Raw genomic sequence first — 16,889 nt, forward strand, 5'->3', positions numbered from 1 at the left:
ATTTCCACTGAGATTTCTTTTTGAGAAGCGTATTAATTAAATTCCACACCTTTCTGGGTTTTAAAGTATTTTTTAATTATTGATTTCTAGATTAATTCAACTGTACCCAGGGCACCTACCCTGCATGATTTAAATCCTTTGAGATTTGCTGAAGCATTTTTTATGGCCCAGAATAAATTTAAGTAAATATTCTAGGTACTCTGGATAAGAATGTATATTTTGCAGTTGTTGGAGGTAGAGGTTTATATATGCTACCTATTATGTAAATATAAATTACATGCATAAATATTCTGTCAAATTTGTTAACTTTGTTGTTAGAATCTGTATTTCCACTGGTCTTTTGCATATTTCCTATATAAGCTACCAAGAAAGAGAGAGATTAAAAACCTCTCACTATGTTTGGTGTTTCATTTTTTTTTTCACCTATTATTTCTGTCCAGTTTTTTATGTTTTGAAGCTCTGTTATTTGGTGCTGAAAATGTCAGGCTCACTATATGGTATTTCTTTTCTCTCCAGGATCTTTGACCCTGAAGGCTTGGCTATCTTGGTTTCCCTCAGATATCACCAAGCAGTTAACACTTTGTAGTTGGTTCACTGGTTTATAGAAATGCAGCTTTTAAGGGCTGTGACCCACCCTGCCCCCAGACTCATATGTTGAAGCCATAACCCGCCCCCCACCCCGTGTGATGATATTTGGTATCACCTTTCAGAGGCAGTTAGATTTAGATGAGGTCTTTAGAGTGGGACCCCCATGATGGGATTAGTCACCTTATAAGGAAGACAGAGAGCTCTTTCTCTCCCTCCCCAAATATGCAAGCACCAAGGAGAGGCCATGTGAGCACACAGCGGGGAAGTGGCTGCTGCGAGCTACTAACAAGGAACAGAATCTGCTGACACCTTGATCTTGGACTTTTCAGCTTCCAGAACTGTGAGAAAAAGATGTCTATTGTTTAAGCCAGCTAGTTTATTGCATTTGATTATACTGTCTAAAGCTAGTGCTTAGACACTAGCTATTCTAAATTATTTACACTGCCAGCCACCTTGCTAGCCTCAGTTCCCTTAATGCGAGGTAAGACAAAGCCTTAGGTAAAACTTCACCACCCAGAGTTTCCTGGGAGATTAGGCTGTGTGTGGGACTTCACTTGAAACTGTGCTCTCCTCCCTCCTATTGTGCTTCCTACACTCCCTCGCTGTTTTCTCCTGGGAACCATCCCCTAATAAACCACTGGCACCTCAACCATTGGTCCAGGGTGTAATTTTGGGAGAACTCAACCAAACACCACCCACTATTATTTCACTGTACCAACATGTGAAATTTTCCTCCTCTACAGAGTGAAGAATATTAGATATACACAGAAGTGTATTTTATATATTAATAATAATTTTTAACTTTATGGATAAATTTTAAGTGACTAAATTTGAGCCCCTGTGTCAATTACAATAAGCGTTAGTCACTCAGTCGTGCCCAACTCTTTGAGACCCCATGGACTGCAGCCCACCAGGCTCCTCTGTCCATGAAATTTTCCAGGCAAGGATACTGGAGTGGGTTGCCATTTCCTTCTCCACAGGATCTTCCCAACCCAGGGATTGAACCCGGGTCTCCTGCTGCAGGCAGATTCTTTACCGAGTGAGCTACAAGGGAAGCCTACTATGTCAATTACAATAGACTCATATTTATCACTTGAATTCCTATATTTTATAACAGTTGAAGACTACCTCCTAAGCCAGGCACATTCTGTGTCTTCTAATTGAGGGGACTTGGAAGGACAGTCTCCCTTAAGATTCTGCCCTTACCTTCTTATTGAAAAGCCATCAAAGTCACTCACTCACATGCTTTGAAGATCTCCATTATTAGAGTGAGTTAAAAGGAAAAGAGACAGCCTACAGAATATTACAAATAAAAAAAGTACATTGCCACTGGATTTAGAGATCCCCAAATTTGACTCCATACATTTACAGGGAAAAAAGAGAGAATATATCATTTTCCCAAGGGCACTCACAGTTTAGTATGATAACCTACTTTTTGTGATTCCAAAACCAGCATTTTTTATCTCTGTAAATTACTTAGGAACGTGGCACACTCACTGGGATTGCATCATCAGACCGATTTAGAGCTGAAGAAACTGTGCTACAGGACAGACCAGGACAACAAAGGGTAAGATGGAGGGAGTATCAGGACCGTGGCCAGAGATCGGAAGATAGTAGAGCATGTTCCTGAGTAAGGGTCAGAACAGAGAGACACCCAAAGTAAGGAAGAGCCAAGTGGTCAGGAGGACAATCACCTCCGGTGGTAAATCAAATGAACTGAGAGAACGGAAGTGACTGCATATTAATCCCAGACATGACAGCAAACCCTCTGATTCTTTAATGAATAGAGGACATAGGCTTATCAATAAATTAGATGTAAATATTCACTCGTCTTTATTTCACCTTCTCAAAGCCAGTACACAAAACACGATCTATATAAATACATGACACACCAGTGACCATAAAACTGATCTAGAATTTCATTTTCCAAACCTTTATCAAAATGTTAGTATTATTTTAACTTCTTAAACCAACTTCCAGTTGCTAAATATTTTAAATAAAACCACCAGAATACCCTAGTTCACAGATTTTGACTAAGGATGTATGAGAACATTTTATCTTTACTTCAAGCTAATAATGAACACATAAAATGTAATTCTTTGACCCTGCTCTGTTCTAGAATTAATCAAGAATAAAAATACTCTTTCGCCAGAGGTTTTGTGGAAGCCTGAGTTTTCTGAGATTACCTTTATAACAGTTCATGTATATATCTGGTCCCGTGAGGGTTGCTGAAGTGAGGTTAATTGGCAGGACATGCTCTGAAACTGTTCAAATTCTCTTGGGACCATACTTTAGTAATTCTTGTGGCCACACCACAGCACTGTGATCATTTTCAATAAACCCAAAACCATTTCAGTATTATCCCTATTCTTCCAGAAGAAAACTAGAGAGTTTAAGCATAGAGATTAAATATCTCTTCCATCTTTAAAAAAAAAAAAGTAAGAAGTAGTAATGATTTAAACCCAGGAACAGTGAATCGATCCAGATAAGTAACACTTAAGTGTTCATCCCTCACCTAAAATGTTGTGACCCCCTGCAAGTATAAAGCAGAGAAGCAGAGCAGGAGGCTGAGGTTCAGGTGTGCTGGAGAGGAGATTGTGTCCTGTGACCACAGGGGTGACGCGCAGGGATCTGAATCCTTGGGGGGGTTTGTCAGGGCTAAGTGCTCTCATCCCAACACTAGGAACTGTACATCTCCTAATCTCAGATCAGTTAAGGCAAGACAGAAAAACAGGGCAGAGCTAATGCAGAGCTGTGTACTTACAGCCTGACTCAGCATGGAGACTCGGGACCCTTGCAGTTCAGGGAACTCTTCGGTGCTAAGGGCTAACTCAGGCACATCCATCCCGGGTGTGCGGGAAGCAGTTGACACAGAAGCAAACAAACTGCTGACATCTCTTGTTTTTTAACCACCTCTCCAAGAACACATCGTCCTCAATGTAGTCAATGTTCTACACTTGGTTGGTGAGGCTCACCTGCCCCAGCTCTGATCCTGGGGACCGTCAGGCACGTTTCAGACCTGCACCCACCTGGCCAATGAGACTCACCTTTCCTGAGGCTCGAGTTTTTTCAGTCCCATACAGAATTCGTCTCTCATTCTTTTCCTCATAAGGAATTGGCTATCAAGTATATTTTCATTTTAAATGTGAGCATTATAAATGATATTATGCAATATGCTTAACAACCAGAAGCATTCACCTCAACTGTCCTCAAGCAAGTGACATGCACCAGGCATACCTTGGGAATTTATCTATGGGATTTTAATGCAAGCATAATAGTTACACGCAAACAAGCACAATGATTTAGAGCAGTATGAACTGCCAAATAATTCTGTATAGAATGTTGTCATTTTTCCCACTAGAGGTACATCCAGAATCAGAGTTCCCTCTGTCCACTAACTAAATATGCTCATTTCTCTACAGATAGACGCTTGGTTTTAACAGCAAACCCTACAGGCATGAAGAAAGCACTGCTTTACAAGCATTTAGAGGAGAAGGGTTCAGCTGTGGATAAACAGACAATGGGAAAATAGAGACAAATATTCCACTTTCTAGCAAAAGAGGAAATATTTTGATCTTACAGAATAGATGAGAGGAAACTCACAGTATTTGTTATGTATGGGGGCAACCTGCTGTACATACTCCTGTTTACATTCACACATACAAATATTCTATTTTTGCTCTGTACAGTCATTTTATTTACTGCTTTTACAAGCGCATGCTCAGTCACTAAGTTGTGTCTGACTCTTTATGACCCCATTAACTGTAACCTGCCAGGCTCCTCTGTCCATGGGATTTTCCACACAGGAATATTGGAGTGGGTTGCCATTTCCTCTAGGGGATCTTCCTGATCCAGGAATCAAACCCACGTCTTCTGGATCTCTTGTATTGGCAGGTGGATTCTTGACCACTGAGCCACCCGGGAAGCCTTAGACAAGCACCTCAGTTTGCTATAACCCATTTCCAAGGTTTCCCAAGTACATGAAAACAAAAACATTCATTTAGACTCTACTGCAACTTCAGAAACAGTTCTATACATAGACCTCTTTATATCCTGTCCTAAGAACACACGTGGACCACTGAATGGCACACTAGAACCCGTCTGAACCATACACTGATGATGGCAAAATTTTCAGGTGCCAAATGTATTAGTAACTCAACCTACAGAAACTGTAACAATGGGAATAGTATATAAGGGCAGAGATGAGATTCCATTACAGAGCCAATAAAGTAGTGATTAGTGTTTGTTTGTTTGTGTGGTTTAGGGTTAAGTTTGGATCACACGTCTCTGAGCTGTGAAATCTGTCAGGTTCAAATCGAGAAGCATCTTCCAGTGCAAAAGAAACATGGAGAAGACATCATCTCCTCAGGGCGCTTGTACCAGCCTCCCAGGCTGCTATAACGAAGTATCACTAGGTGCACAGCTTTTAAGGAATAAAATTAACTCTCTCACAGCTTTGGAGGTTAGAAGTCCAAAACAGGCGTCAGCAGGGCCATGCTCCCTCTGCTGGCTTCAAAGAAAAACCCTCCCCGCTGGAGTTTGCTGGCAATACTTGATATTTCTTGGTTTGTTGCTATGTCGTCCGGAGAAGGCAATGGCACCCCACTCCAGTACTCTTGCCTGGAGAATCCCATTGACGGAGGAGCCTGGTGGGCTGCAGTCCATGGGGTCGCTAAGAGTCGGACACGACTGAGCGACTTCCCTTTCACTTTTCACTTTCATGCATTGGAGAAGGAAATGGCAACCTGCTCCAGTGTTCTTGCCTGGAGAATCCCAGGGACGGGGGAGCCTGGTGGGCCCCCGTCTATGGGGTCGCACAGAGTCGGACACGACTGAAGTGACTTAGCAGCAGCAGCAGCAGCAGCTATGTTGTCCCAATTTCTGCTTCTGTCTTCTCAGGGACTTCTTCCCTCTGTCTCTGTGTCCCTGTAGATCTCTTTTCCTTTAGAAGAACACCCGTCATTGGATTCTTGTTGCTGTTGTTCAGTTGCTAAATCATGTCCAACTCTTTGCAAGTCGTTCGATTTAGGGTTCAGCCTAATCCTGGTGGCTCAGTGGTAAAGAATCCATCTGTACTGCAGAAGACCCAGGAGATACCGGTTCGATCCCTGGAGAAGGGCATGGCAACCCACTCCAGTATTCTTGCCTGGAGAATCCCATGGACAGAGGAGCCTGGTGGGCTACAGTCCATGGGGTCACAAAGAGTCAGGCACGACTGAGCACGCACACGCACTAGTCCATTATGACCTGATCCTGATTACATCCACAAAGACTCTAAGTCTAAAGAAGGTCACATTCATAGGAATCAGGGTTAAGAAGTGAACACATTCTTTTGAAGGACACATTTCAACTCACAATAGAATTAAGTGGCAAGATTAAATTAACAGACCTCAATAAAAGTACATTTTTCTTCTTCCCTACTGGTAGAAATGGAATAATTCCATTTAATAGTAGTCTTTTGCTGATCTCTTTTCCCCATTACAGGGCCTAGTCATTATCACAGTGTTACCCAGAGCGCTTCTTACTTATCTTAGATGGAACGCTGTGGGTTGTTGAGCTTGATTTCTCATTTCTTGCTTGTCTGTTCTTTAGCCCTAAGTTTTCTAGACTCCATAGCAAAGAGGTCACTCCATCTGGGTTTCTAGGATACTAGGATCTTTATTAGCTGACTTAATTTATACGTTACTTGCCGACTTAGCTGGACACCCTTCCATAGCCTGATTTAAATACGACAAGGAATGTTGCCATACTAGTATAATATATAGCCTTTAATAAATCACTCAAAATCTGACATTCCTTTGTGAGCACTTCATGTAATTAATAGGAAAAAAAAAGAAAAACGAAATAAAAAAGAAAAAATGTAATCAAGTAGGCTGACAACCAGCAAAAGATAATTAAAATGATCCTGTTTTGTTTCTCTATTTCATTAACATGCAAATGAGATTCATGAAGTTTAATATTGTGTTTTACCAAGAGCCATAGAAACGAACTGAGAATGAAAATGAGTCCTACTGATGGAGATTCCTGATGAGTATATAAATTAATGAAAAAATATGATTTGATTCAACAAATAACACATCATATATATGTATATATATACACACACACACACATAGAGAGAATGTGTATGATTTCTTGAACCCCAACAAATGAAATAAAGATAAGTAGTTACATTAAATTTTGCATCTCTTTTCATGGGCCAATCCTATGAAATGTTTTATTACTCAAATGGAGTGGTGGTAAATGTTAAACTGCTTTACTTTTAAAAAGAAGTACAAGATAGAAACTTCATTCTAAGGTCACTGTTTTGATGGCAGCATTCTCACAGGAGGGACCACTGGCTCAGAATCTGGACCAACTCCCTTAGTGGCGAGGAAAGCCCACTTGCCTGTAGTAAGGGATTCAGAACTGAAAACAAGAGAAATAGTCCAATGTGACAGTAACTTTCACTATAAGGCAAATAAAAGTAACAGCAAGAATTATCTACACAAAAGTATTCAAAGCCCACAACGTTCTCCTTGTAAACTGAGTAATACAAGGATCTCAGTTATTACTCCCCAATGACAGTCTCACACTAAGAAACACACAAAGTTATGGCAACTGCACCCAATAAAAAAGAAACACACATAGAAGAATGTATCAAATAATATCAGATAAAATCTTTTGAATAAACTCAAACTCACGCTGCAGCATTAGGTAGTTATAACACTTATCATATAGCAAAACACACAAACACACAATCCATTTGTTCTGTCCAGTGTTCAATGTACTCAAACATTAAACAACAGCACAAAGAATAAGACCAACCAGTAAACTTAGAAGTGGCTGAGGGCTTCCCTGGTGGTCCAGCAGTTAAAACTCCGCCTGCCAATGCAGGGGACACACAATGTTCAATCCCTGGTCCGGGAAGATCCACATGCGGTGCGGCAGCTAAGCCCGTGCACAGAAACGACTGAGCCCGTGCTCTGCAGCCTGTGCTCTGCACCGAGAGAAGCCACCACAGCGAGCAGCCCACACGTTGCAGCTAGAGAGGAGATGCCGCTTTCTACAACCAGAGAAAGCCTGTGTGCAGCAACAAAGACCCAGTGTGGCCAAAAATAAATAATAATTAATTAATTTGTAAAACCCACAATATAAGAAGCCATTATATACCCATAGGGTTCCTATAGCTTAGTTGGTAAAGAACCTGCCTGCAATGCAGGAGACCCCAGTTCAATCCCTGGGTCAGGAAGATTCCCCTGGAGAAGAGAAAGGCTACCGACTCCAGTATTCTGGCTGGAGAATTCCAGGGATTGTTTAGTCCATGGGGTCGCAAAGAGTCAGACACAACTGAGCAACTTTCACTTTCACTATATACTCACTAGAATAACTAAAAGCTGAAAAAAAGATGTGGCTGATACAGCATGTGAGAAGGGAATAAGAAATGACTGAATCACAGTTTTACTAATATATGATGTTGATGTCTTTTTATGCTTCTTAATAGTATTTTTTGGTTAGTATTGCTAATTCTTTTTCCATAGAATGCATGAGCAGATGGGTTTTGTCTTAGTATATAGGAAGGGATAACAATGATACTCTGTCTTTAAGTCCATAGAGTTTTGAAATTCCCTTATTTCTACAGTAAGTTGCCATTTAATTATATGCACTTTTCTTGAAACATACTGAAGCAATCAAACACAACCTACCTAAGAGACAGTCAACAATATGAACTAAGTATTCCCAAATGAGCATGAAATCTTATTAACTTCCCATTCCTCAACAGAAGAGAAAACCATGTCATTCACATTGAGAATTAAATAAATTTAGGGGTGACTATTTTTAAACAACTAGCAACTTTTTTATTGAAGGATAATTGCTTTACAGATTTTGTTGTTTTCTGTCAAACCTCAACATGAATCAGTCATCAGATCAGATCAGTCGCTCAGTCGTGTCCGACTCTTTGCGACCCCATGAATTGCACCACGCCAGGCCTCCCTGTCCATCACCAACTCCCGGAGTTCACTCAGACTCATGTCCATCGAGTCAGTGATGCCATCCAGCCATCTCATCCTCCATCGTCCCCTTCTCCTCCTGCCCCCAATCCCTCCCAGCATCAGAGCCTTTTCCAATGAGTCAACTCTTCTCATGAGGTAGCCAAAGTATTGGAGTTTCAGCTTTAGCATCATTCCTTCCAAAGAAATCCCAGGGCTGATCTCCTTCAGAATGGACTGGTTGGATCTCCTTGCAGTCCAAGGGACTCTCAAGAGTCTTCTCCAACACCACAGTTCAAAAGCATCAATTCTTCGGCGCTCAGCCTTCTTCACAGTCCAACACTCACATCCATACATGACCACAGGAAAAACCATAGCCTTGACTAGACAGACCTTTGTTGGCAAAGTAATGTCTCTGCTTTTGAATATGCTATCTAGGTTGGTTATAACTTTCCTTCCAAGGAGTAAGCGTCTTTTAATTTCATGACTGCAGTCACCATCTGCAGTGATTTTGGAGCCCAGAAAAATAAAGTCTGACACTGTTTCCACTGTTTCCCCATCTATTTCCCATGAAGTGATGGGACCGGATGCCGTGGGTACACATATATCCCCTCCGTTTTGACCCTCCCTCCCATCTCCCTCCCCATCTCACCCCTCTAGGTTGATACAGAGCCCCTGTTTGAGTTTCCTGAGCCATACAGCAAATTCCCATTGGCTCTCTATTTTACATATGGCAATGTAAGTTTCCGTGTTACTCTTTCCAACATCTCACCCTCTCTTCCCCGCTCTCACCATGTCCATAAGTCTATTCTCTATGTCTGTTTCTCCACTGCTGCCCTGTAAATAAATTCTTCAGTACCATTTTTCTAGATTCCATATATATGCATTAGAATGCAATATTTATCTTTCTCTTTCTGACTTACTTCACTCTGTATAATAGGTTCTAGGTTCATCCACCTCATTAGAACTGACTCAAAGGCGTTCCTGTTTATGGCTGAGTGATATTCCATTGTGTATACGTACCACAACTTTTTTATCTATCCATCTGTTGATGGACATCTAGGTTGCTTCCGTGTTGTAGCTATTGTGAATAGTGCTGCGATGAACAATGGGATACATATGTCTCTTTCAATTTTGGTTTCCTCAGGGTATATGCCTAGGAGTGGGATTGCTGGGTCATACGGTGCTTTTATTCCCAGTTTTTTAAGGAATCTCTATATTATCTTCCACAGTGGTTGTATCAATTTACATTCCCACCAAGAGCACAAGAGCATTCCCTTTTCTCCACACCCTCTCCAGCATTTATTGTTTGTAGACTTTTTGTTGATGGCCATTCTGACCAGTGTGACATCATATCTCACCAGTGTGAGGTGATATCAGACTGGTGTGAGGTGATAGTTTTGATTTGCATTTCTGTAATAATGAGTGATGTTGAGCATCTTTTAATGTATTTGTTAGCCATTTGTATGTCTTCTTTGGAGAAATGTCTGTTTAGGTCTTTTTCCCACTTTTTGATTGGGTTGTTTGTTTTTCTGGTATTGAGTTGAATGAGCTGCTTGTATATTTTGGAAATTAATCTTTTGTCAGTTGTTTCATTTGCTATTATTTTCTCCCATTCTGAGGGTTGTCTTTTCACCTTGGTTATAGTTTCCTTCGCTGTGCAAAAGCTTTTAAGTTTAATCAGGTCCCACTTGTTTACTTTTGGTTTTATTTCCATTACTCTAGGAGGTGGGTCACAGAGGATCTTGCTTTATGTCATCGAGTGTTCTGCCTATGTTTTCCTCTAAGGGTTTATAGTTTCTGGTCTTTCATTTAGGTCTTAAATCCATTTTGAGTGTATCTTTGTGTATGTTGTTAGGAAGTGTTCTAATTTCATTCTTTTACATGTAGCTGTCCAGTTTTCCCAGCACCATTTATTGAAGAGGCTGTCTTTGCCCCATTGTATATTCTTGCCTCCTTTGTCAAAAATAAGGTACCCAAAGGTGCCTGGGTTTATTTCTGGGATTTCTATCTTGTTCCATTGGTCTATATTTCTGTTTTTGTGCCAGTACCATACTGTCTTGATGACTGTAGCTTTGTAGTATAATCTGAAGTCAGGAAGGTTGATTCCTCCAGTTTCAGTCTTCTTTCTCAAGACTGCTTTGGCTATCCAGGGTCTTTTGTGTTTCCATATGAATTGTTAATTTTTTTGTTCTAGTTCTGTGAAAATTGTCATTGGTAATTTGATAGGGATCACACTGAATCTGTAGATTGCACTTGGTAGTCTCGTCATTTCCACAATATTAATTCTTCCTACCCAGGAACATGGAATATCTCTCCATCTGTTTCTGTCATCTTTGATTTTTTTCATTAGTGTCTTATTATTTTCTGTGTACAGTTCTTTTTTCTCCTTAGGTAAGTTTTTTCCTAGATATTTAATTCTTTTTGTTGCAATGGTGAATGGGATTGACGCCTTAGTTTCTCTTTCTGATTCTTCATTGTTAGTATATAGAAATGCAAGTGATTTCTGTGCATTGATTTTGTATCCTGCAATTTTGCTAAATTCACTGATTAGCTCTAGTAATTTTCTGATACTATCTTTAGGGTTTTCTATGTACAGTATCATATCATCTGCAGTGAGGGCTTTATTTCTTCTTTTCCAATCTGGATTCCTTTAATTTCTTTTTCTTCTCTGATTGCTGTAGCTAGGACTTCCAGAACTATGTTGAATAATAGTGGACACCCTATTAAATAATAGGACACTCTTAAATAAAGTGGACACCCTTGTCTTGTTCCTGATCTTAGGGGGAATGCTTTCATATATAATTAGCAACTTTTAAAATCACTTCTTGCAAACTTCCTTCTTATCTTAAAACAGAGGATCAGTTACATTTTCATGGCTACTGTATACATAATGATTGTATATTGTTGTAGAAAAGTATATTTTAGGATCAAGATGGAGGAGTAGGGAAACTCTGAACCCACCTCCTTCCATGTGTGCATCAAAATTAACTACTTAGAAAGCTAACTATCTATGAGAATGACCTGAAGACAAGCAGAAAAGATTTTACATAACTAAAAGCATAAAGAAAAAGCAACAAGAAGACAGGCAAGAAGGACAGAGATGCAATCTAGTCAGGACCCCCAGCCCAGAATCAGTGACCCACAAACACGAGGGAAATCATAGTCACAGAGGTCCTCAATAAGGGGCATGCTGTCCAAGCCACATATAGGGCTCTCAGCCCAGGAATCCTGCACAGAAAAGATGAGGCCCCAGAAGTCGAGCTTTGAAAAGGAACAGGGCATGTTTGGAAGAGCCAGAGGGCTATGGACAACACAGACTGCACTCTTAAAGGATGTGTGCAAAGTCTCACATATGCAAAGTCCCAGTGGAGAGGCAGTCATTTGAAAGGCACCTGGGTCAGACTCGGTTAATGCCCTTGCAGAGCCTTCCACAGAGACAAGAGGCAGTTGAGACTCCCCTCGGTAATGAGACACTGATGGCTATTTGTGGAATCTCCTTCTCCTGGGCTGACACCAGCAGTGGCAAGTGCCATTTTGGAATCCTCTCCTGAGCCTACTAGTGCCAGGAAGCACCACCATCCAGGCTTCTCAGGTGGCACAGTGGTGAAGAATCCACCTGCCAATACAGGAGATGCAAGAGATGAGGGTTCAATCCCTGGGTCAGGAAGATCCCCTGGAGGAGGAAATGGCAACCCACTCCAGTATTCTTGCCTGGGAAATCCCATGGACAGAGGAGCCTGGCGGGATACAGTGCTGGGGTCATAAAGAGTCAGACACAACTGAGCACATACGCATGATAACAACACCCAGCAGTGGGTCCACAACAGGCATGCACCCCAGGTCACACAGCCAGCCAGCTGGGGGTCAGGCCCCCAGCCAGCTCACTCACAGTGGGGGCCCAGCCACAACATGCCTCAACATCACTCACCACCAGGGAAATGCAAATAAAAACCACAATGAAGTATACCTCACACCTGTCAGAATGGCTATAATCCAAAAGGCGACATCACGACTATCAGTAACAAATGTTAGGGAAGATGCAGAGGAAAGGGAGCCCAGTGCACTGCTGGTGGAATTGTTAACTGGTGCAGCACTGAGGTTCCTCCAAAAATTAAAAACAGAGCCACCATAAAGTCCAGCAACTTCACTTCTGGGTATTTACCCCAAGAAAATAAAAGCATGAAAAAGATATATGCCCTCCTATGTTCACTGCGGCATTATTTACAATAGCCAAGTAATGGAAACAAGCAAAGTGTCCTCTGTAGATGAATCACTGAAGAAGATGCAGTATATACATATACAATGGAATATCTATTTTTCATTAAAAAGTGAAATCTTACCATTTGTGATAACTTAGATGAATCTAGAGGGTATTAAGTGAAATAAGTCAGACAAAGACTAAACTATATGACTGCACTTATATCTGGAATCTATAAAACAAACAAAATGAAATCAGACCCATAGAGACAGAAAAGTAAGAGGTGGTTGCCACAGAAGGAATGGAAGGTTGAGGGAATGAATAATATAGGTGAGAGAAATTCCATATATAAAATAAATAAGTCATAGGATATAATATACAGCATAGGGAATATGGTAATAATACTGTAATATCTTTGGTTACTAGACTTAACATGGTGATCACTTCAAAGTGTATTTCAATGTCAAACCAATATACTGTACACCTGAAACTAAAATTGTACAGTATATCAACTATATTTCAATTAAAAATAAAAATAAAAATTTTAAAGAAAAATTTATTTTATAAGATACATTTTAAAAAATCACCAGATTGAGGGAATTCAATTCTTTGGGTGCTAAAACGATGATGCAAGATATTTAAATAGGTGCATCCCTTTGCCATTCCAGAACCAAACCCAAATGTCATGTACAACCCATCAGTTTCTGCCATTTGCTTATTTACAAATTTACTTCCTTTTATAATTTACTTCCTTTCACAATGTATCACTTAACAATGAATGAGATTCATCATGAACCAATCAGAGCAGAAAAAGCAGACTTACCATCTCTTCGGTTTAGCCTTGCAAACCCAGGACCATGACTGCTAGAGAGCTCGGAAGAACTGCTGAATGATGCTTGAGACAAGGTAGACACCAGAGGGTCATCACAATTATCTGCCAAAAGGAAAAATTCCACATTCAGGTTAGTAGCCTGCTGACAGCTTACTTGGATTCAATAGATAAAACAAATAAAGAAAATGAAACAAATAAACCTAACAATATGCCTACTGTTTATAGATAGTAAACACTCAACAAGAGAAAAAGAATTTAAAGACAGGACAATATGGAAATGGAGAAAGAAAACTACATAGAAATTACAAAATAGTATTTTGAGGTAGAAACAGTTTACTTAAGAAACAAAAATATCTCATCAGTATACCTAATTTACACAAATAAATGTATATTATTTAACTACATTAAAATTAAGAACTTAGAGCTGTCAAAAGACAGGTGAAGTGAAGAGAAGTAACAACATGAACAAAGTATTCCTGGAACAGTTTACAAGTAGTTTTGCAAATGAAGGGAAACAAAACAAAAAATAAGGAGAAACAAAAACTCCTTTCAAATCAGTTAGAAAACACACTAGGAAAAAATGACACAAAACCAGAGCAGAGAGTTCACAGCACAGAACCACTTTAAAATGATACTCAAACTCAAAGCGTAAATTAACACTACTATTAGATACTATTTTACAGAGCTTCCCTGGTGGCTCAGACCCTAAAGCGTCTGCCTGCAGCACGGGAGACCCAGGTTTGATCCCTGGGTTGGGAAGATCCCCTGGAGAAGGAAATGGCAACTCACTCCAGTATTCTTGCCTGGAAAATCCCATGGACGGAGGAGCCTGGTGGGCTACAGTCCATGTGGTTGCAAAGAGTCGGACACGACTGAGACTTCACTTTCACTTCACAGACAGGAGGCCAGCAAGATTTAATACATCTGACAACGCCAGATGGTCTAGACAATGTGGGCCAAGAGAAGCCCCAACATCCCGCCAGTGGCAGTGTAAACATGAGAATCTACTTTTTAAAAAAACAATTTATCATCAGCTTGCATTTTTTGAACCTCTGCTTCCCGAGGCCCGTCGCCCCACTGATAGGTACGTCCGCCTCGGCAGAGCCGCCGGATAAGGGTGTTACACAAATCCGAGTATTAACTGTGCCATCAGGAAAGCGGGCAGCATTAACCTAGAGCAGCTCTTGTATTTGTTCACAGGGATACGTGTGCAGTTTCTAGCAACAAGGCTCATAGCAGCAAAAATTGACAATCTGAACATTTACTGATCAAATAAGAGAAAAATAAATCACAGTACTTTTCACAATGGAATAACATACAGCAGTAAAAGGAACTACACCAACGGACACCAAAAGAAAAAACAAAAAGGTGCGATCTTAGAAATACAAATTTTAATGGAAAAATGGCTATAGAAGACCATATAATATATGTTGATAGCTTTGAGAATCTTAAAAACAAGCAAAGCTAAATAAAACATTATTTAGGGACATAAGTGATGAGGAAAATACTATTAAAAAACAGAGAAATGAAAAGCTCAGAATTCAAGACAGTGGTCACTTCTGAAGGAAGGCAGGGTGTGTGTGTGTGTGTGTGTGTACATTCCCATACATACATGTATATATCAATAGGTATATAAGGGTATATATGAAATACACATATACATGTCTTATTATCTATTCTATTATGTATGTCACATAGCCAATAAAACGGAAGGTACAAACAGTAAGGAAAAGTGTAAGAATAGTCCCATGTTGACATTTTATTCAGCTAACTCTTCATTTCATGCAGTCTTTAGATTTTCATATTATATAATTACTAAGCGGTAGCCATTTTTGCTCTTACCAGATAATATTTCTCTTATATTTAGGATTTAACGTATGTTGGTAATTAAAAATCATGCATGATTATTGTCACAATTCTTAATTTAACAATGAACATTTTAATTTAAATACATCTAGGATTACATAGATTCACCTGAAATTTTGTGAAGTCTATGCATTTTGAACATGGTTTTTTTTTAACCGTCACTAGTAGTTTTATTGCTTAAATATTCAAACTACAATATTTTTCTGCAGTGCTGCTATTTGAAATATACACTTTTCCTTCAAGTTAAAGGTTTAAAGTATAAGCGGTTAGTACAAATTTACCAACTTCACATTTGAATGCTTTTCAAAAGAATTTGCTAAAGATAGCATTCATTTTTTAGGATTGTCTCATTTTCATTTAAAGTCCACTTTTTCTTCTTTCACATCTTAAATTCTTTAACTCTTAAAACAGACTGATAACTGGTCCAGACTTCCTGCACATCTATCAATCGGCTTAAGTACTGACACTGTCGATCCAGTTGTAATTCAAGTGTTAAGAAATGTAGACATAAAAAGACGTAACAATTCATGAAGTGTTACACTCAAGCAACAACCAGAACGCTTCCGTATGCTGTGGAAACTATGACGTATGTGTTTGTGTGCACAAATGAGCACATATATATATGGGGTGTGTGCATGTGTGGGTGTTGTGTCAACCGAAACTATAATACTTGTGAATCACTATCAGTATTCAGGTATAAATGTGACCCCCCCAAAGCTAGGCTGTTTCACTGCAATTCACAGTCAATTATGCAGATTCAACTCAATGCTTCAGATGTAAAATGACTCTCTAGTGCAATCACTCTAGAGGGCATACACTTATTGCACATTTGTTTTTGCCACTATAAATTGAGAATCAATACTGTTCTATTTTTAGCTTAAAAAGAATGCGATTAATCTAAGAGAAGTGGTGTTTACCCCATCTGTGGGGAAAAGGACACGTGATATGGGAAAGGGATCAGCGGGGCGGGCAGGGTGGAGTTGCGGGGGAGGCGGGTGGTTGGGGGGCAGCCGGGAATAGACGAGGGCTTCAGTGTCAGCTACAGTTCCAGCTGTCAGCCTGAGTTGTGGTTGCATGAGTATATACATTTCCCCACAATCTGTGGTATGTTCGTTTAGCAGTAAAATATTCTAAAGTTATCCTTACATAGAACTAATAATAATGAACACACGCATTCAGTGAGCACTCTGCTAAGAACTTAGAACCGTTTCACACGAGTGAAGTGAAGTGTAAGTTGCTCAGTTCTGTCAGACTCTTTGGGACCCCATGGACTATACAGCCCATGGAATTCTCCAGGCCAGAATACTGGAGTGGGTAGACTTTCCCTTCTCCAGGAGATCTTCCCAACCCTGGGATCGAACCCAGGTCTCCTGCATTGCAGGAGGATTCTTGTCCAGCTGAGCCACAAGGGAAGCCCAAGAATCCTGGAGTG

At 40.1% G+C, this 16,889-nt stretch overlaps 1 protein-coding gene across 1 annotated transcript in view; it reads right to left on the reverse strand.

Moving 5' to 3' along the window:
• The window catches only part of CNTNAP4 (contactin associated protein family member 4), a 285,401-nt gene that overhangs the window by 227,866 nt on the left and 40,646 nt on the right, over nt 1-16,889 (reverse strand). The window contains exon 2 of the mRNA XM_005894297.2: nt 13,583-13,693. Coding sequence (XP_005894359.1) covers nt 13,583-13,693 — 111 coding nt within the window. The remainder of the gene's footprint in view (nt 1-13,582; nt 13,694-16,889) is intronic.

The sequence above is a fragment of the Bos mutus genome, chromosome 18 (genome assembly GCF_027580195.1).
Source record: "Bos mutus isolate GX-2022 chromosome 18, NWIPB_WYAK_1.1, whole genome shotgun sequence".
Lineage (NCBI taxonomy): Eukaryota > Metazoa > Chordata > Mammalia > Artiodactyla > Bovidae > Bos > Bos mutus.